The sequence below is a fragment of the Labrus bergylta genome, chromosome 17 (assembly GCF_963930695.1).
Source record: "Labrus bergylta chromosome 17, fLabBer1.1, whole genome shotgun sequence".
Classification (NCBI taxonomy): Eukaryota; Metazoa; Chordata; class Actinopteri; order Labriformes; family Labridae; genus Labrus; species Labrus bergylta.
The window spans coordinates 18635659-18658142 of NC_089211.1; the positions used below are offsets into that span (position 1 = coordinate 18635659).

Consider the following 22484-nt stretch of genomic DNA (forward strand, 5'->3'; position numbering starts at 1 on the left):
GCTAATTAACAGGCATCATTATTTTGTTTCAAAGTAAAAGCCCTGACAGGAGCTTTAAAGAACAGTTTAACTAACAGTTTATTATCAGCCTGTTAGCGGATGAGATTAAACAGCAAGCCTGGCTCTGCAGGAAATTTAAATACAGAATAGAATACATTTACAGTTTGTGTTCTAGCTTGTTTGATTTGTATCTTTATAGAGTTTATAATTGGAGACATTGGTCCAGGCCAGAGATAGTTCCAACACATTACATCCGCTGTGAAACCAAGGAATATTTTCCTTTTGATTATATTTTAGCATGAATATAAAAAACATGTTCTTTCATGGAATCATTGATCCAGAATTTTCAAACGACATTTTTTTTTCTTCTATCTTCACAACCTCTCCTTAACGACCCCCAGAGAACGATTTATTTGAAAACGTATTAAAAAAACAGAACTTCCTCCTTTAATAGATACAACCAGGGTGGATTTTAAAAAAAAGTTACTAATAACTTTAACCTGACTTTTTTCAACTTTGCACACTTAACCTCTTAACACCCAAATAAAAGGTGTTGTTTTTGTGATTGAAGCCCAAAGCAGCTTTCTTTTTTTAAAGAAATAAAAATGAACATTAGAGATGATGAGGAATGTCCATGTGTGCAAAGAATGACTTAATGCCGACCATATACAGCTTAACAGGAATTGTCTTACTGACATATTCACAGTGGTATAAACCTATTATGTCTCTGTATCCGCTTTTCTACAATCCTCAGGCTTATTGTTCAGCTGCAAAGTCAATATCTTCTTTGTTGAAGCTGTTTCATTCTCATGCTGCTGCCTGTTCCTGGAAATATCTCCGTCACATCATGTGTTCAGTGTCTTTATCGAACACTTAATGCAGTGACACTTATTTGCATTTGGTTGAGATCACTTAACATTATTTGTAGAGTTAGGTTTACATTTATTTGAAACAAATTTAGTATTTCAACAATGTACAGCTCTGAAACCTTTTAAAATGAGAGATTTACTGAGTAATCACTAGAATCAAATGATCCTATAAATATACATAAACTGCATATGAATTATATACAAGGTTCTTTATTTTTCATGATGCATCCAGCAATAGACGGTCCGAGAATTTCATACTTAATAAATCATCATCTTCAGCAGCACCCTCGAGCAGCAGTGAGAAGTGCTGAAAGAACTTCACCAACTGAATAAAACACAACACACAAAAGATTCACGACCAGCAGATTCAAAATCCCCAACAAACACGCTTGTTGAAGATATTTTATGAACTCAAAGATTTGTAGATCAGTTATTGACATTATCACTCAAAAAGCTTCCTGCTTTGAAAAAAGGCTCCATTGGACTGTAAATGGAGTTACATATTAAATTGATCTTTTCTGAACAAATAACTTCTATCTGATTTTTTTTTTATTCACTTAAACTCTTGGGGAAGCATTTTCCATACTGTATGCTAGAGCATCTGTCCCCTCTGTCTGTCATTTAATCAATCAAAGTCCTGTGCATCCAGTAAGGTCATGTTGTTTTTCGACTTTGTGACACAGTCCATTTTGTGAGTGATCCGTAGCCATGGTGACCGGTGGCATCTCCTTCATTCTTCTCTGACTTTCTATGTTTGCGCTTTGGATCTTTTTGGGGGATTTTTTTCTCTTTGCTGGAGCAACTCAAGCCCGTTAGGTGTAAAGTTGAGCTTGACAACTAACATGAATAAAGATGAATTTCATTTTCTTTTTGTCATGAAGAATAGAGAGGAAAAGGCACAGGTGGGTTGTGACTTGTGGAACTTGTAGGTGAACACAAACTGTTTAAATGCAGGTAAATTCAGATCATTCAGATAACGTTTCTTTAGTGTGAAAATGCAATGATATTTAATTGCAGTTCATAAATAAATATCTGCTAACTAGGAGGACATTCCTAGCCTGCTTTACTGCAAGTTTAAATCCAACTCATCTTTTAATCTCAACATCTAACCCTAAAGGCTGCATCACATGGCTATTTTTATGATACTGATTATCAAGCTGTACCCACAAACGCCTTTTGACAAACTCTACAACCAGGCGAAAAATGTAGCGCTACATAGTACTTAGTGCTTTTAAGAGTCACAAGGCTTTTTTGTCCTTCAGAGAAACGCACTCTGAGGGCAGCAGAGGCACTTAAAAAAAAAAGACTGACATACTATATTACTGGCTTACACAATTACATCCATTTACCCCAAGTGTGCAAATGATGTCCTTTCACTGTGACCAACCAAATGTCTCCAACACTTAAGTGAGCGGCAGCCTCTGCTCTCTGTAAAAACACGGTCCATTATGTTACTCAGGCATGAGAAAATCATTACAAAGTGGTGAGATTGGTGAGTATTTATGAGTCTCTCGGTTTGAGTTTGAAAAGGTTCAAAAATTAATTTGGTTTCTATTTTGAATCAACAGATTCAAAAGACATTTAAAAAAGGCAGATTAGACTGAGACGTGCGGTCAGTCTTGTTCAGTTTTTTTAAACTGTATTAATCACTTCCATTTGTCAGTAGAATTAATGATCAGTCATATTCAAGCTTTTGGCTTTACAGCTTCGATCTGACAGCATTACACTCCACGACCCCGGCTGCTCGCATCTGGTCTATCTCAGCGGATTTAAATCCGTATTCCTCCAGGACCTCCGCTGTGTGTTCTCCAATAACAGGATCAGGGGAGAGGCACGGCTCAGCAGGAGTCCGAGAGAGAACCGGAGCCGGCCGGGGGCTTTCAGCGCCGCTGGAGTCTTCGATGAAAGAAGCTCTTTCCTTGTTATGTGGGTGTGAGCTCACCTGGTCGAAAGACAACACAGGTGTAACACAGGCATCAGTCCCGTCAAAAATCTCAGACCACTCCGCCTGGGACTTGGAGGCAAAACGCTCCGTGAAGATCCGTCTCAGCTCCGGCCAATCACTGAAGCTCATCTGAGAAGGCAGCTCTCCAGCATCGAGCTCCAAGCCTTGAAGAAGAACATAAAACACAATGGACTCACGTGTCAAGAGCAGAATGATGTCATAACAAAGACCTTTTCAACATGTCAGGGAAATAAGTCAACAGTCTTTTGGGGATTTCAACTCGCTCAGTCTCTCACTTTAAAGTTTCATGACGGCTCTCCTCAAGCTGTTTGCATCTGCTGTGTTGAGTAGTTGCTGATAGTCCCTGTTTACAGAATTCCCTCTTTCAAGACTATTCATCAGCATCAGAAAAACTCTCAGGAACTCATTCAGAGAGACGTTATAGCTGCTGATGATGGCAGCATGAACTGACGATCTCATGCAATCCACAGTTATCTTTCCTGTCTCAAGGTGTGTGGGATTCAGACGAGATAAAGCACCTGCAGTTTAGTAGCCAATTGCAAATAGATCTTGTTAAATTATTGACTGGGTCATCATTGTGGCGAGGAGATTGAAAAATGGCAAATAAATCAACGAGTGAAATACCTTCAATTACTGCTGCCATGATGTCTAAAACCTCTGGCCGTGTTTCCACCTGTTGATGTGCTTTAGTTAACACCAACTCTCTGAAGGTGCTTACATTCTTTTTCCTATTCCATGTGAGTTACTTTGCCAGTGAAGGCTTTACATACAGATCTGTAGCGATCCTATACGTGCATTTATAAATGCACAGTTGTCTTGTTATGCATTTCAAGTATTTAAGGAAACGCCTGGATTTTGCAACATTTCTGTAGAGTGAACCGCTGTGTTGTGTTTTTGCTGTTTAATTTCTCAAACAGAAAACTGTGATTGTGTATAGGAGTGTTATTCTGGTTGCCAAACTCCAGTGCTGCCATTTATCATGAGTGGGTGATGACTGCATAATGAGACGGTAAAAATATTCCCATGCAAAGTGTGTAATTAATCAACTTGTGCTTATAGTAATGTGTGTAATTATTCCGCACAGAATCTTGTGGAAGCATATTGAATCTATAAGTAAAAAAGCGTGACGCGTGTCACAGCATGCATTAAGCAATCTCGCCATCAATCAGCGATTGTGCGTTCAAAGTTTTCATTTAAAAAAATGTAACAATCAAAGACTTTTAATGTTATTTTATGAAGTGTCATTACGGGTCATATTTCACATTTTGTCAGTGGTGAAAAAGATGATCGGGAAATGCTTCAGCAGTGTTTTGGTTCATTAGAGCATTTTGAATGTTAGATAAAAAGTCGGTAGGTCAAGAAAACCTTTGTTCTTTAAAAATATGAACTCACTGAAGAGGTGTTTTCACATTGTCATAAAAACCTTGATAATTTCACAAAATTGTACAGGGTGAGCTGCATGTGTGAACACAAAACACCCTATGTTCCAAGAATTCACCAGAATTGTTTCCTGTCAGGCCCCCAGTTAAATTTCACATGAGGTTGGGGTGAAGAGATGTGTGAACGCAGCAGGAAATATTCAGAAAAAGTTCCCCACGAGCGGGCGGTGAGAGTGATGACACATATATCACACGAAACAGTGAGCGACTGGTGCGATCATTGTTGGTCAATTAGAAAGGCTACTTCATATTTTTTCCGCGCCAGTATGTTCTTTTCCACTTGTTTGTCGACACTTTACAGACTTTCAAAAATTTGTAGCATTGATATCAAGGCAAAAACTTTCACTGTTGTGTCAGACTGTTTGACATGATTTCCTGCCTCCTGTCCTGTGAGCTGCGTATGTGAACAGGGAAGTCAGGAAGATTTCAAGAGTAAATGTTTTCTTGAGTTTTCTAGGGATCCATGAAAGGCTTACTACTAAATTCCATCAGATGCATGTTCGGTCCGTTTCCGCTCGGCCATGGCATCAATCAATGTGTGTGCTGCGTCTCAGCTCTGTCCCAGCTCCGACCGTCTGAAGCCCTCAGCAGCAGATACGCAGGGCTTCTATTTTTGATGTGTTTATAAGGGTTTGATACGGTTTTATACCACCCACATCTCATTATCTTGCACAGTCGAGAGTGAATCTGTTATCACCAAGGGAACACCTTTTTCTCAGGACTCTAGCTGTCCAGCGGTGTTGCACTCTGAGAACGCAGCCTGTGGTTGTTGAAGGACTAGGGGAACTGGAGCCTTAACGGAGCGGAGCTGACATGCAATGCACAAGTATCCGGTGGAAGTTCTGGGTTATGAGAGGCGCCAATGGCTTAGCCGTTAGGTTGCACCACATAAACACAGCCTATAGTCATTCAAGTGGGCGGCGAAGGTTTAAGTCCGACCTGCGGATCCTTCTCGTCTGTCGCTGTCATTCTCCACCCTCTCTCTGAATGACATACTCTGTCCATTTTCCTAATAAGAAATGCAAAAGCCTAAAAATTACTGTAAAAAAAGGTTTACGATCAATTGTTAAGAAGCTACTTCATCGCTCATTCCTTGTAGGATCTGATTGAGGATTACATTGTTACAGAAAGCTGCTCTCTGTCTCAATATGTCACTCACACTTCTCTCAACACATCAGTGTTGGGAGGAGGAGCAGGTGTTTTATTTCACACTTCACCCTTATATCTAAGGGTATATAGGGTATGATATATCTATCACCCCTATATCTGCACATGACTTACCCTGAAGTAGCTGCATGTAGAACTGGGGTTCTAAGGCCCCAACAGCCATGTACTTTCCGTCTGAAGTCTGGTACGTATCGTAGAACGGCGCTCCGCTGTCCAGCATGTTTTGTCCTCTTGAGCGGTCCCACAAGCCAACGCTACGAGACTTCCACACAAATGAACCTACATAAGCTGCTCCTTCGACCTGAGAGAGGGGAGAGAAAGAGAAAATTAAGTCTGTTAAGTATATGAAATCCATAATTACTCCAGTCATATAGAAACAAGAAAATACATCCAAGAAATTATTAGAGAGGTCCATAAAAACAATCACATAGCTTTTATTCTGTTCTTCAAGTCATAATTTTTTTTTATGTATTGTTTATTCATTTATTCATTTATGCATTGGACATAAATCAAACTCAAAAATGTAGCAAACCAGCTCCAGAGAAAACGCCAAGAAGGAAATTCTACATAGAGTGGTAATTACTGTTTGAATAAAAAACTTTTCATTAAAGCTTCATGAAATACTGCACATTATGTTCTCCTGCTGATAGAAGCGGTGCGAAGGCCCCGTTCTTTGTACCTTTGATGTGTTCAAGTCTCAGTGGGTGCCAAGGTTATTATCGTGGGCGAAAACTTAAAACTAAACTGAAACTTTATTTCAGTTTAAACTGAATTTAAACTGAAATAAAAACCAGGCTTTTCAAAAAAGAAGAACATAGCTAACTAAAAGTGAGTGTTTACAAAATAGCTTAAATTAAATCAAATTAGAGAGAAATGCACTTAGTAGAGCCTGACCGATTAATCGGCCGGCTGATATTTTCAGTCAATATTAGGGTATCAAGTGATAATCTGTATCGGCTAATTTTATAGAAGATATGAACAAATATTTCTAGATTAACTCACCAGTCAAAACAGCATTTCATTTGAGTTTTCTGTCACCAGTAGAGGGTGCTATATGGATTAAAAAAGCCATTTCAGTTTTGGGTGAGCTAAAGCAGGGGTGGCATCATGAAGTTTGTGCGCACAAAATGGTACGATGTTTCCTTTCTCTGGCTCTCGTGGGTGCACAAAACTACTTCATCTGCAGCTGACTGAGTAGAAAAGTATCAGTCAAGCATTTAGTACATTTCATAAGATTTGATGATGAATGAATGAATGAGTCACCTATTAAAACATTCAGGGTTATGTATAGTTTATGAAAGAGGTTCAAAGCCATAACTTCTTTTATTCCTTTGATCTGCAATCAAATCCGTTAAGTTCAACCTCAAACTGTGCGTAAGCTTCCTCTCAGTCGTCTTTATGAGTGGACAATAAAAGGTCTGAAAGAGCTAGAAGTGGGTAGAGACGGTTGGGACATGTCTGCTTATATCCAACTATCACTACATAAACCATCACTGTGTCCCCACTCTCTCTCTCTCTGTCGGAGAACAATACATTTATTATTATTTATGAACATGCAGGGCAATTATAAGTTCTGAGAGAGCTGGTTCATACAGGGTCACAAACCTCCTCTGAGCATTGTTGCTCCCAACTAGTTTCTGAAGCAGATTGAGCTTTTTAGCTTCTAAATCCTCCGATCTCTTCACCAGCCTCCTGTTCCCAAGTGTTTTTGCCCGCTTTTTTGGCATTGACAAGGTGATATTAGTGGGTTTCTAAAAGCTTTTTTTTGTAAAAGAAGGAGCATTGATGGAGGACCAAAAGAGTAAAAAGGAGAGCATGGCTGGTGAAGAATTAAGTGACATAATGGTCTTTTAAGCTAAGGGGAGCTGCATGTGTCTTCACTTGTTTGTGTCTCATCCATTACAGAAGTAAAGAAAAACAAGCCTTTCTTAACATCTTTGTAAACTTCTCTAGAATTGTCCACTGGTATATAATTCAGAATCAATATGTACATTCATATGTGTAACCCTTTTATTTAAAGGTCACATATTTTACTTATTTTCAACCAGTTGAAATAAGTCTCAGAGGTTCCCAAAACATGTCTGTGAAGATTCTTGCTATGAATCCACTCTGATCCTGTATTTGATCATACCTATAAACCCCTCTATTTCAGCCCTGCTCAGAACAGGCTGTTTCTGTGTCTGTAGCTTTAAATGTAAATGAGCTATGTCTGACCACGCCCCTCTCTGGAAGGGCTTGGGTGTCTCGGGCTTTCTTGCTCCATGCCCTATTGTTTTCAGTTAGAAGGCAGACTCTCAGGGCAGAACAAACACCTAGCTGTGGGAGTGTCACCCACCTGGGGGAGGGGTTACTGGCCTTTGTGATGTCATGAAGTGAAAATCTCCAAACGGCCTGTTTGAGCACACATTTCCTGACAAGTGGAGCAGGCAAAAGACTAAGAGGATAGCTGGGGGGTTTGAAGACGGACTAGGGACACACGTTAGTGTTTGAAAAACATGGTTAAGTGTATTTTGCATAATATGTGACCTAAAGTATTGCACTTTATTATTATATGTTAATTATAGGGCGTTTTTTTTTCAGTGACACAGTATGGGAAATGTAGGCAAAAAGGCTCAACATAAACAAAAGGAAAAACACGCTCCCTAACTTTATGGCAGAAAGTGCTGATTGCTGATGTATGACTTCCGAGCAGCACTGAAGCTCAGTGAGTCAAATCAAGTAACCCTAAAATTAACTTGATCTTGTTACATGCACCTAGTCTTTGATTTTAAATGTGCTGGATTCAAGCCTGAGGATTTTTTGGGGGCTCAGCAAGATTCACACACTGTGATGTGCTTTTAAAATAAAAATGTTCAAACTTGGCTCAGGGCTGTCCAAATGATCACTTATCCTATTACAAGTTGACTCTGAAGTTTACTGCTGTGTGGTGCATCATCATCTGGAAACATACTATGTTGTAATTCAGAGCACCATGCGCTATGAAGTTTGTAGCAATTTAAAACTTTCCTGGTTACAAACAAGCATCGAGGCAGACGATAAATTAGTTCTGCTATGATAACTTCGCTGAGTTATAAAATCTTTGCCTCGAGTCTTCGTACTTGGCAATCTGGTTTGTATCTCATTTTTCAGCAGTATCTATGGCAATGTGTGACACTTACTCAGGTTCGGTGCTTGATCCCCTCCTGTTCATCATAAACTTACTCCCACGTGTTAATACAGTATCATCCGCCAACATGGTCTCCGTTTCCACTATTATGGCTCAACATCCAGTTCTACATTTCCACTAATTCCATCACCACTGAAACCCGCTCCAGCCTAATAAACCGCCTCATTGAAATAAAAACATGGAACTTATCCACACGCCACAAAGGAGTACGCCTCGCGTTTTGAAAAGTTCCACTAGATCAGCAGCAAGCAGCAAGCAGCTGTACATTAACATTATTGAAACAAAGCCATGAGATGCTTCAGTTTTGATTGGAGCAGGGCACTTCAATCGGTGCATTTACAAGAGGGATGTGTGACATCTCTCTTTCTCTCTCTCTCTCTCCCGGACGCTGATGTGATTCTTCTCTTCTCAAATGGCCTGTTTGAAAACACATTTTCTGAAAAGTGGAGCAGGGAAAATACTGAGAGGATGCACTTTTCTCATAATTGGGGGGTTTGTAGACAGACTAGGGACACATGTCAGAGTTTGAAAAACATGGTAAAGTGTATTTTGCATAATATGTGACCTTTAATAGTGTCTGGCTGCAGCTGACATGTTTGTGTCACATTCTGGAGCTTGTATTTTTGTTGAAACTAGTAAAACTTATGAAGCTTTCTTATGCATATTCCTGTCTAGCCATCCTTCAAAATTAAACTCTCAATGAAGCAGCTGATAAATCCTAGTGACTTCTCCCACTGCCTCAAAGTCCACCTTCACCTGATCACTGAAGTCTCTGACAATAATCTCACCATGCTGGCATCAATGATCTGTCCTTTCCCTGACTTCGTCCTCTCCAGCAGAGCCAGAACGATCCCCATAGCACAGGTGAGACCACCACCTGCAAAGTCTGCAACCAGGTTCAGTGGAGCGCACGGCTTCTCTTCAGTGCGACCCAGCCGGGATAAAAGGCCTGTGACAGAAAGCAATCATCACAAACAATGTAATGAAGATAGAGGAACTGTACAGTGTGCAGCCCTGAAGGTCAGGGGGGTGATCGCTCCAAAAAAATAAGAAAATATTGAGAGCCCCTGGGAACAGGAATGATTAAAAATGTACAATGTGCACAAATGTTTGCTTAACACTTTGTCTTACAAATATATTTTAAAGGGATAGTTCAGTTTTTTTTTTTTTTTTTTTTTTTTTAAATTGGGGTAGTATGAGGTACTTATCTGTAGTGGAAAAATACTATCTGTCTGTTGCCTTCGTCTGACCTTTGCGTCATTTAGCAATTAGAAACTGTTTCTCTGTATGGCCTTGGTCTGTATCTCCAACAGGTACGCTCCTCAGGATCTGGGTACAGCATGACTTTAGATCAGTGCCCTCCTGACAAAGGAGTTTCTGTTGATGTTCCTCCGTACCAGGTGCCTTATAGAAGCTTGCATTGATCAATCACCAGGCAAACTAGCAGATGGCGTAGTCACTAGGGCAAGCTGAAACCAATGACGATGCATCACTCATGTATATGCAAAATACCTACACCCTGTGAAAGCATAAATATGCTCTGCAACCTGGACTGCCCCGGGAATCTTTGATGCACTTGTGACTGATGTTACTTTTGTAGCTGATTACCCCTTTTGCAAAAGAACTTTTTACTATATGCAATAAAATACGCAAAGACAAAAGACTTGGACTTGAGATCTTTCATTACCAACAGAAAAATCCACAACAATCATAATAATATAATGTATTACATTGAAGAAGTCTGCATACAAACTAGGCATATTCTGAATTATTCTGGCAGTGTGAGCTCTAAAAACTAAAAAAGAAAAACATAAAAAAAAAGGAGGAATAAAAGGGAGGGAGGATCTTTTGGATGAAGTGTGGGGCCTTTTCCCTGCTCATCGATTGACTATAAAAGACTGATGCTATTTATCGTGTGTGTGGATACGACACGATACACTTTATTGTCCCCTTGTGGAAATTTGTCTGGGACTCAAAGTGCTGCCAAACATTCAGCTGCTTCCAGAAAACAATCAACACAGGCAGGTAGCAGCAGCACCTGAGTCCGGATCACGGATGTGTATTGCTCTGTAGACTTCCTAGTTTGTTTTGAATGTACTGTCTTGTCTCCCTCGTTGTTGATATACCCCGTTTGTCTTATCTATGTAACTGCCAGACTTTCTTTTATTGTCTAGAGGAGAAAGGAAACAGTAGAGTGAGATAAATTGGCAGGCCGTGAGGAAAGGAACACTTTGTGTCAGGAATACAAATGTAGTGATAAAACCCAAGTTTAAATGTAAATGCAAAATCGAAAGATATTCATAGAAAATAGCAACATGTGGCAGAGCAGGTATTATGAGAAATCCTTCTACTTTTAGTGGCGTACTTCATGTAAGAGACATAAACATAACTTTTTTATCTTCATGAGATGCAGAAAGGACGTCGACCTGTCAATCTGAACGGACCATCCCTGCTCTCTCTCTATCCTCTCGCTCTCTCTCTCTCTCTTCTCTCATTGTGATGGGACACACCACAGATACTCTGACATGTGAAGAGTAGAAGGGAATATGTCAGGGAAGGAGTTTGTGTTGTTTTGGTGACTATCTGTATAACAAGCAGAAACAAGAAAGACTAAGAACCCATCACTGAAGAACACCTTGTGCCATGTGGACGTGGCGTTCTCAACTTCAATTCAATTCCATTTGTTTTATTTTGCAAATGTTACAATTATATTAAATCCACAAAAAGCCATTCCTGTCCTTCATTGTGTCTCCTGATGTTTCCTATTTGTGTTACAGACATTACCACGGGACTTGGTATCCAAAAGTACTGGAGTATTCAAACATTTTGAGAACCTTGAAAATAAAAAGCCTTGTGTTTTTGGATCATGCTGAATCCCTTCCTGTTGCGTTTGGGCCTGAGCCTGAGAGATAGTTCCTGTGTAAAGCCAACATTGTAGTGGAGCTGTTGTGTTCCTGGGGAGGAGGGTTTTGATGTCCTCAAAAGGATTTTTCATCTTTAGATGTGCACAGTGAGTGCTGCAACACTCAGAGGAAGGACATAAACAAAAAAATAATAATTTAAGTGGGACTGTAAATGGAGTAAAGCTTTCAGGGCACATTTCCAAGGACGCAATGAAAGCTTGAAAACAAAGCAACACATATTACTGCATTTGTTTTTGTTTTTATTCATGAATTCCAAATGACAACAAGGAGAGATCCTTGCATTACAATTTCATTTACCTCATATGCAAACTATCTGTAGCGTGTTTTTCTGTATCGCCCTCCAGTGATAGCAAAAGGCCGTTGCATAAACATATCAGACATGTTGTGTAATCAGTTCATCTAATTGTTGGTTTATAGATAAATGTGAAACTTTTTAACTTTTTGGTCTAAGTTTCTGAAATGAGAGTTTGTATGAATCTTTGACTTTTTGGAGAGATTTTCAATTTCTTTTCAAGAAGTGCAACTCTCAAATTACTGCCCTCTAGTGGTGTCTACAGGAAGCTACATACATGTTACAGACCCGGTTTTGTGACATCAGAGTAGACTCTGTTTGGTCATCTTTCCTTCCAGAGTTGCTTTAAAAGTCTCTGTATTTGCGGGCGCAGAGAGAACTCCCATGATTCCCCAACAGCCTCAACGTTATATTTTGTTATTGTATTGATTGAGAGCCCCCTGCTGGAGGAATCTACATACATACATACATACATTCTATAGTTAATATCTTGTATAAAAGTAAATGGACACTCATATATGATGCAAAAACACTTACAGTTGTGCGTTATTACCTGACATGGCGAGATAGTTGATGTCATGTCCAGCAGTATTGGCATAAGATCCACTCTGGCCGTACCCCGTCAGCCGAGCGTAGATCAGACGGGGATTCTCCTTTAAGAGCTCAAGTGGGCCGAGGCCCAGCTTCTCCATCACACCTGAAGAAAGTCAAAGATGTAAAATGATGTGTTATGAATTCAAGCACTGATCATATTTCATCGAAGAAGTTGCTAATTTTCTCCTGATCACTTGATTGATACATTGATTTAACTAAAGTGATTTAAAAAAATTAATAAATCTGTAGAAGATTCATCTTTAGAAATGTTTGTGACCCAAAGAAGTAAAAGTAAGCCCTCTTGATTGGGCCTGACCACTAGTTAGTACAGCAGTAAAATACAGATTTTTCAGTTTTCAAATTGTACTTTTACTCAGAACTTTTCAGTTACATCGTCCTGATTAAACTTCTGTTGCATTGTTTTTGCAATAGGGCTTGAGTGAAGGACTTGTACTCCCTACTAATGGAGTATTTATTAATCACAGTAGTGTTTGTAGTCTGACCTTTACGGTAGGGCTCAAGGACCACATCAGACTGGACACAGAGTTTCCTGAGCACAGCGACGCCCTCTGATGACTTCAGGTTGAGGGCCACAGATTGTTTCCCCCGTCCTTGTGTGTCCAAAGACATGGCCACCTTTGTCCGGTCCACGCGGATCACCTTGGCTCCAAAGTCCGCCAGGATCATACCGCAGAACGGTGCCGGAGCTAAACCCGCCAGCTCGATAACCCTCACTCCAGCCAGAGCCATGGCGAGAGGACTGTGAGGGAGAATATGAGAAACACATCTCAGTATTTAACAAAAAAAAACAGAATTCACAGCAGACCTCACATAGTTTTCCTCATCAAGTTCAGTGTGGCAGCCATTATTATCATTTTCTGATAGATCTTTGAGTCATTTTCCTGATAACCTGTTACCGCTTTAACATGTCGTAAAACAATGGAAATGCCTATCACACTTAACAGAGCCAAAGGTGACATCTTCAAATCATCTAAATTAGCAGTGTGTCTGTCTGAACAACAGTCCAAGGTCCAAGTATTCAGTTTACCACCTCCGGGACTAGGCAAATATTCTCATATATCAGAGACTGGAACAAAACAATTCCTTAATAAAATAAAGAATCGCTTCATCAAACGTCTTGATTATTGCCTAGGTTATGAATGACGTTGTTTCAAAGTGTTTATGCTCTTGGGACCAGAAAAAATACACACGCTTACACAAGAGCATGTACACTTTCTAACAAACTTTTGTTAATGTTTTTTTTTTTCACTGCACATAAATGCATTTATGGATAAACAGGGTGAGTGCAAAGTGGTGAAACTGGTGGTTTTCTATACAACGGTTGATCCCAAAGAATCATAGAAAGTACTGCTGCAATTCGCAAAGATGCAAAGAAGGGATAAGCGTCACTGTTTTAGTTAACTTTCAACTTTTAAAAGTTAAATGAAAAGTTGACGAAAACACCAAAACTGTGTTGACTCCGATTCAGAGTCAAAGTACAAATGATCTGTTTTCATCAAAGTCCAAAAAGTGACACCAGCCAATTTGTAAAAACCTCAAAGTTTAAAACCAAGTCTGTTCTAGTGAGGCTGCACAAGTCATCCTGTTGTGTTATAAAGACACGAAGTCAGACAGTAAGTGTAACATGTGTTACAATGAATGACATTACTCTACAGAAAACAATGACTCAGTGATTTCTCAGTAAACAAATCAGTGAATCAGTCTAACTTACTGTTGATTTATGAAACATTGCCCTTAAGAGAGTTCAAAACGGAAAGCCTGCAGTAGCTCTACGGTAACAAGCTTACTGTCGTTTGTAAGTCAGGACAGGAGGACACTTTGTGTGTGTGTGTGTGTGTGTATATGTACAGTGTGTGTTTGTATATGTACAGTGTGTGTTTGTATATGTACAGTGTGTTTGTATATGTACAGTGTGTGTTTGCATATGTACAGTGTGTGTTTGTATATGTACAGTGTGTGTTTGTATATGTACAGTGTGTTTGTATATGTACAGTGTGTGTTTGCATATGTACAGTGTGTGTTTGTATATGTACAGTGTGTGTGTGTGTTGGGACCAGTGAGGCAATGAGGTAAGCATTAATAGTAAACATGTGCAAATAATAAGCAGCATGCATAAAGTTAAGCATGTTTTCAGTTGTTGTGGCTAATATATAAGCTGCTTTTAGCTGCTTTTAATCATTGCGTCCCCCGACAAACTGAAACATTGCACCTAAAAACTGCTTTAAAGTGCTTACCTGTTGAGCTGTAGCGTGGTTGTTATTCTAGAAACAGGTGAAGGTTGAACAGGTGAACCAGCAGACTCAACAGTGAAGCATGTTCCCGTTCACAGGTCAGATGCACTCTCTGGCTCGGAAATTAAGCGATTTACACACAGTCTGCTTCCTGGTGACCGACCGTAAAGCGCGACGCCGTGAAGGTTTCTGGGAGATTGAGTTTTGTTGACTGTTTTACGTTCGCCGTGAGGAAATGTACAAACATTTTCTCAACAGGGTAATCCCATCTGTTTCTAATTGTATGATAATATGCATCATGTGATTATATGAGCTGTTCATGATAAATACATGTATTGGAAAATATACAACAAAGTTTAATACTGCATAGTACTATTAATACTGCTCCTTTTGTGCATTTTGTGTTTTTACATTTCTTATACTCTATTATATATATTTGTAATAATTTCTAATATTTTATTTTATTTAAGTTCTTGCTGTTTTGCTTTATTTCATTTATTACACCAAGACAAATTCCTTGTATGTGTAAATGTACTTAATAAAAAACAATACCAATTTTGATTCTGATTCTGTGAGAGTCTTTCAAAAATAAAAACAAAAAAATATAGCCTACTATTTTTTCAAATGTACTTTAATAAAATAGAATAAGTATTTAATGTGCGCAGAACATCTTAGTTGAAACCTGCTTTCCTGTCAAGCAATATATCATAAACAGGCTAGGACAGAGTGCTGGCTGAAAGAGAATCCTTTACTTGATCCATTTATAGATTTAAACATCTGCCTGTCGTCAAGGAACAGAAACTTTAGTGCATGAAAGCAAAGCTTGAAGTACTTCCTTGATTAAAAAAAACCCATTTTACTCAAGCAACCACATTTTACCTTAACTTCAATGGCAGGAGAGAATAAAATGCAATCTTTGAAGACCTGTTGAACAGTCAAGGCTATATATTACATCCATATAATCAAGTGTTTTGAAAAGCCATTACCTGGCTATAATTGACTGATTGTTTGTTTTTATTTATTTGTTAGGATCCTCTTCAGTTGTACCTGTGAGCTCAACTATTCTTCCTGCGGTCCACTGGGACTGCTGATAACAAAAAAAAAGTATTTAATGTGTGTAAACTGGTAATATATCATCTCTTTTAAGTCAACCTCTGATCATATTTTTAGGGAAAGTGTGTATTTTTAATCTCTGATTGTAAATATTTGTATTTCTGATAGTTTCTGTGTTGTTTTGTAAACTTCACATGTTTTTGTCTCTCTTTGTTCTTGTTGTCGTATACTTTTCTTCTAGCACTTTGCACACTTTTGTCTTAAAGTGCTGTACTAATAAGGTTATGACTAGATTATACCTAGTGTAAAACCTAGATTCAAATAACATCAAATATACACAGAGGAACAGTTTACTGTTGTTTAATGGCATTCTTTAACAGAAAATGTTGCCCAATTTTGCAAAACTGTTCATTACAAGGTTGACTGTTGTCTTATTCTCGCAAGAAATGCCAACCAAGGTAAAACGTTTTCTTAATAACACTCATTCGAGCCACTTTATACGGGAACGGTGCAACTTAAGTCAAACATGCCCACACAGCTGTTTCATCAGGAAGCACAACAAGATAATGTCAGAAAATCCATGCTGATCTGAAGAGTTTATCACTTTGATTATTTCATTCCATTTACTTTTGGTGTACAGGCCGTTAGAAACACAATAACCTTAATAAGCTGGAGGCTTTTTAAAATAGTGTTATTGCTTAAGAAATAACAACCCCTGAAAATTAACTGGTGATTAAGAAAATTACATTTCTTAACTCATTAGAGTCTCTGTACAGCAATAAAACACCATCTTCAATTAAACCCCTGCTGTTGTCAAGCCTTTCTTTAAGGACAAACATTCATGTTTGATCTAAGTGCTCCACTCATTATCGTTTTGTGGAAAGAAAAAAAGTAGAAAGCAGAAAGTTAAACTCAGTCAAAAATGGAAATGCACCGTGGAAGAAAATAAGAACAGATGTTCTTCCAAACTTTTCCTTTGCATCAATCGACCCACTCTCTCTCTCCTACTTTAACTTGTACAGCAGTAAGAATGACCTTTTCAAGATTGAGTCTGCAGCTCCTGGACTTAAACGGTCATAGAGCCAGTATGGTGTAATGTAAAAGATGTTTCATTCTTTTTCCTACAGAGACAAAACATAATGGGAAAAATATAATACCTAAGCTTTTTGTCCATATTTATGTATATTTTAGGGTAACACTTTACAATAAAGTACACATATTTTGCATAGTTAGTGTGGAAAGAAATGGGAAACTAACCCCTAAGTAACCACTAAGTAACCACTAAGTAACCTCTAAGTAACCCCACTAAGTAACCTCTAAGTAACCTCTAAGTAACCTCTAAGTAACCTCTAAGTAACCTCTAAGTAATGGGTAGATAGTGAGTACTTCCTCATCACATGTTCTAGAGTAGCTCGTGATTAGTTAGTGGGAAATGAAAGGGGAACTAACTGCTATGTAACCATAACTACTAAATAGTTTCCTTAAACAATTTTAACAAATATCACATCTTGAGGACAGCTAGCTTTTGTACCCTGATTTTGAATGGCCGTTCAAAACATCAAATAAACACTTAACCCTTTCAACATGCCAGCTAAGCCAACTTGCTGAAGGGCAGTGATGGCTACATACTTGCTAATAACTGTGAAAAGTCATTTCAGGACAGCAGCTTAACAAAATAGCCTACTTGAAACTGTTTGAACAATCTGCCACTGTTTTGAACAAGGACACACCTTGCCTTGACCCATGAATGACACATCCCATGTAAAATGTGTCCTGACAGTCAGTGCTCAGATTTCCCTATGTAAAAAGAAATGCATACTGTACAGGCACTAGTTTTGTCCCCAGAGCCATCTCTTCATTAGGGTTTATGTATTTGGTCTTTTGTCTTTCTCTGTCCTTTTGATGCCTTGCTGCAAAACCAAGGATTGGTTGAAGTTGAGTTGATACTTTTAAGGTTACAAAACATCTAAACGTATTACAATAGCACCTCTCAAGCATTCATCACCATTCTTGTATCTCCTCTGCTGACCCTAACATTATCATTGAATTGGCCATATAGTTAAATGTATGTATTTGAATAACGCATTTGAAATAATTAGCAATTATGTTTTTCAGAAACTTTATTTAAAAGAGCAGACTTTTTGTGATGTAAAATAAAAATGGATGCTAATTGTGCAAAACAGACAAAGAAATCTGACAGTTTTAAACAGATGCTATTGTTGGGTGCACTGGATAACAAGCTTGTCAAGTTAAGAGCTGTTTGGATTCAAAGAAAAAGGGTGGGCACACAGTCTTGTTAGCTTCATGTTATGTCCCCGGGAATCTTTTACTTTTACTTAAGTAGGTTTTCTACGCACCAGTATTGTAATTAGCTACATTTTAAATCACATCCGTTACTGATTAAAAAAAAATAGGCCTGCTATGAATGATTTTCCTTCATCGCAACGGAGCGACGAGAGAGAGAGAGAGAAAGAGAGAGAGAGAGAGAGAGAGAGAGAGAAAGAGAGAGAGAGAGAGAGAGAGAGAGAGAGAGAAAGGGAGAGAGAGAGAGCCTTTTCTTGGCTCGGTGCCACATTAGTATAGTGCAGCACGGATAAGCACTTCCATTACTGTGGGTCTACCTGCTGAAGGTGTTTATAAACTGATGTCTTATTATCTTGAGTCCAAGATGATTCAAATAAGTTGGCTGTGGTTCTTACTCTCGGGCAAAGAAGTGTCTGAGGATGCTTTTCCTCACTGCAGCCTTCGCGACTACAATTGCCACTGCAGCTCCGGGTGATAAACACATTTAGTTTAATAAATACTTCAAACCAAACAGACTCAGTTAGAAGCTTCAGCAGCTAACAGGTAAACAAACAGTGTCTAAAACATCTAATATTTAAGCTCATACAGGCTCATTTTAAAACAAGAAATGGATTATCTTTCATCTCAGGTTTAGTTGCAGCTAAGTCAGCCTTTGAGGCTGTCTTTGAGACTGACCAGCCTCAGAATAATAAAACTAAAAACACTAAAATACTTTTTATACTTTTTATGATTGAGACAAAGATCCTTTCAGTATTTTCTTAAATAGTTGAAAGGCTTAATATGCGATTTTTCACACTTAAATATAAATCAAGTATATCCTCTGAAAATAACTGTGAGTCATGACTGTCTACAATGGGTGTAACACCCGAGTCCCACTGTCTGTGATGCTTTCAGAGTCCTATCTTCAGTTTGTTTACATCGTCAGGACAGCCAGCTGACTCCTCCCCTCGTGTATAAGAGTTGTTTAATTGAGGGACTAGAGAAAAGAAGAATAACATACTGTACTCACTGCTTAACTGTGTTTATAGATCACGCTCATTTCAGGTAAATTTACATGCAGTGTGAAGATACGAGCATGATAAAGATCACTAGCATTAGCATGCTAACACAACAATGCAGCGCAAGTTGTTTTGGTTTCATGCTGGTGCTCAAGGGCGACATCTGCTGGATCAAAAAAATCACATATAAAGCCTTTAAACATTTCCCTTCATAAAGCAGCTGATTACTTGAACATATAATCCTTGATTATTTATTCATCATTATTTATATTTTGTTTTTGTCAATGGGAAAGAAAAGAAAATGTTTATCTGAAAAGATAAATCTTTGTAAAGATCGGCCTTTAATTAAAAAAACTCCCCTCGTCCTTTTTTCAAGACACACGAGAGATGCGTTGTTAAAAAAAGTAACTAAGTAACTTTTACTTAAAGTACATTTCAAACAAGTTACTTTTTACTTTTACTTTGAGTACATTTTTAAACTAGTACTTTTACTTGTACTTGAGTAAAATTGTATCAAAGTAACAGTACTTTTACTTGAATAGAATATATTAGTACTCTTTACACCTCTGGAAATGAAGACTAATATCCACAGCAGTTTGTTTACCCAGCAGGGCACATCACAATAACATTACCCGCTCTTACAGCAGCAGAAGCAGTGCAGGCTAAGTGGCTGAGCCCCTTATTCAATAACACACAAGAGGCTTGCACTCTCACATTTAACGTCCCCTTGTCAACCACCCTGCGAGTCAGAGGCTGATGCTGGGGTGGAGAAACTATGCTGCAGAGTACTGCTGCCCTCTGTTGACTGTGGATAGAATAAACAAGGTTTAAAAGAAGCTGAGAACTGTGTGGGGGCGGGGGGGAAACTACAAGGACTATAGTATCTGGGAAACGAGTTGAAGCAGCAGTTGCTGTGATGTCTTCTTTTTGTTCCTCTTTGTGTTTCTTCCTGCAGGAAGAAAAGATTTCTGTAAAAACCTTGAGGTGTGTTTGGCCGAACTTCAAAGCAAACTGTGAAATGTGTCTGTGATGAGACTTTGAGGAGATTTTCAACGCTTGGTCTTAACTTGATGTTTTTTTTTTTTTGTGTGTGCGTGTGAAAGAGGAATGCGGGGAGGTTTTCAACGGCATCTATATGGTCACATACTTTGAGAGTGTATCTGGGGCAGAATCAAAGTGCCTCCTTTTCAAAATAAAATTGTGTTTCATTGTTCTTATATCTGGGGGCATTCGTGGAGAAAAACAGATTCTCCATAGTCTTTACAGAGAGTTACTGTATCTTGGCTGGCTCATGACCTTCTTTTTGTCAAAAGAATAGATTGAAATCATGTGACACGCAGCATGTGAAAATACTCTGCTTTGCATATACATATACAAACCACATGTGATTAAAGGTAAGAAATGAACCAGGGCACAAGGTTAGCTAGAATCTCATTTGCATAATGTACAACAATTCCCTTTGCCTCGCAGTGAACTGCCCAAGGTTAGTTTGTGTCATTTCCCAACAACCAACTCATGTGATGTGTAAGTCTTTAGTGTTCTTCCTTCAAGCTACTGTCAGGAACCTTTGATTTCTGTCTTTTTTGGCATCCCCTCTGGACAAAACCACAATGTCTTATCTCTTTGCTGCTCCTGTCCTGAACATGTGTGTGCATATTCTTTAAAGATAACATTCTCACATACTATACAATTCAGCTGACAGGAGAAATGTTAACAAATGTTCTTCTAGTCTGCAAACTGTAAATTGCTTTATCAGTATCGGTCTGGAGCAGCAGTGATAGTCAGTCAAAATAATCAAATATAGTAGTATACTACATTATGGTACGGTACGGCACTGCATGGCACAGCTCAGTACAGTATGTTATAGTACGCAAATCTACCAAATGTGACCACCAGCCGAAATAAAACTAATCCCAGCAGAAAATTGATTCAAACAAAAGTGAACTCCTGGCTAAAAGCAAATCAAACTGTTATCATTAAAGATTATTTTACATTAAATTAGTTATTTTGTGGTGTATAAAATGTGTATATTTCTATATCATAGTATATGTATCTCTTACTGTATCTTCAGATCTGTAGTGTTTTGTAGCTAAATTATTATGCTGCTGTAAGTTTAATTACACTTTTTTGATAAGGCCCTTAGCCCTATTTGTTTTTGACTTCCTTAAAATTAAAAACCTTTTTTTCCCCCTGCACATCATGATCCCCAAATGATCAAAAACTCAGACTGTTTTCACAACTCAAGTCTGAGTAAATCGTACGGGGAATTCAAAGCTACTGTGAAGAATTTCAGCTTTTTAGGGATTATGGTGCCCCCTGTGGAGAAAGCAACATTTTCTCTTTGCTGATCTCGTCCAGTACATACTCCTTTAATGTTTTTTGATTCAACTCTCATCCTGCTGTCTTTTACCAGTCACTCATATCACTAAATGTGAATCATTTCTGTGGAAAATGTAAACAAGAGCTTTTTCTACAGTGTTCAGTTAATCACCTGTAAAAAAAAAAAATCATAATAACTGTAAATAAACATCTTATCAGTGATGTTCTTGTAGCTCATAAAGAGTCATTAGTAATCATTTTGTCTGTTTCATTACCAACTAAACACTCATCATAAGAGCTTTAAATCATAATTCCCAACATTATTCTGGAGGTCAAGTAAGCAGCTGACCCTCGTCATGGTAAAGTGGCTGCATAACAATCACTGTTCAACATATATGAAGCTGCTTCCTGCACAGCGCATCTGCTCAAGCTATTACAAGTAAAAAGCCTTAGAATATATGGCTTTAATGTACAAGCACTTCCATCCACTTACAGTTGACAAAACACGTCATTTATGTATATCTTAAAGACATTTCAGGGATCCTCCTGTGCGAGCGTGGCAGAAGACAACAGCTGCTTCAGCTAAGGATTTGAATCACTGTGTAAACATACTAATGGTAATAATTGCTGCATATTGCACCTGTCCACTTGGACTTTCAACCAAGCAAGGAGGAAATCCTGGATGCAAATCTGGCCTGCACTTCTTGTCCCCGCTTATTAAGGAGAGGAATTACTCAATATAAAAATTCGGAATATAGTTTGAATTCATTTTGACTTGTACCCTGACCGAGTTTCCAGAAATACCGTTAACGTTTTTTGTTTAAGATATTGTCTAGTCATCTCCGACTCTAATCTATAAAGAGAACTCTCTCGTTTAAACATTAGCACATCATTTAAAAGTTCCTGTCTCCCACACACCACATCCCCTGTATAAACTAGGGGATGTATCTCTTCCCTCCTGCTCACAATACATTTAGTACAGAGAAGCAGGTTTCCTCTCCAGAGTGCAGACACACTGTCCATACATAAAGCTACCAGGAAGGACCCCATCTGTTTGTTCCCATTCCCTACACATAGAATGTGATTGTTTGAAAGGTTTGCAACAACACAAACATGTCTGTACAAAATAGTAACCCACAAT

General features: G+C 38.6%; 1 protein-coding gene across 1 annotated transcript; it reads right to left on the minus strand.

The window, feature by feature from the left end:
* Positions 1-1063: 1063 nt before the first annotated feature.
* On the minus strand, positions 1064-14821 carry amacr (alpha-methylacyl-CoA racemase). The gene is made up of 6 exons (XM_020651535.3): positions 14673-14821; positions 12921-13177; positions 12377-12520; positions 9396-9556; positions 5556-5742; positions 1064-2978 (listed from the first exon to the last, which is right to left on the minus strand). Exons 2-6 carry the CDS (start codon positions 13165-13167, stop codon positions 2569-2571), a joined length of 1149 nt encoding a protein of 382 aa, XP_020507191.2. The 5' UTR covers positions 13168-13177; positions 14673-14821; the 3' UTR covers positions 1064-2568.
* Between the last annotated feature and the right edge of the window lie 7663 nt (positions 14822-22484).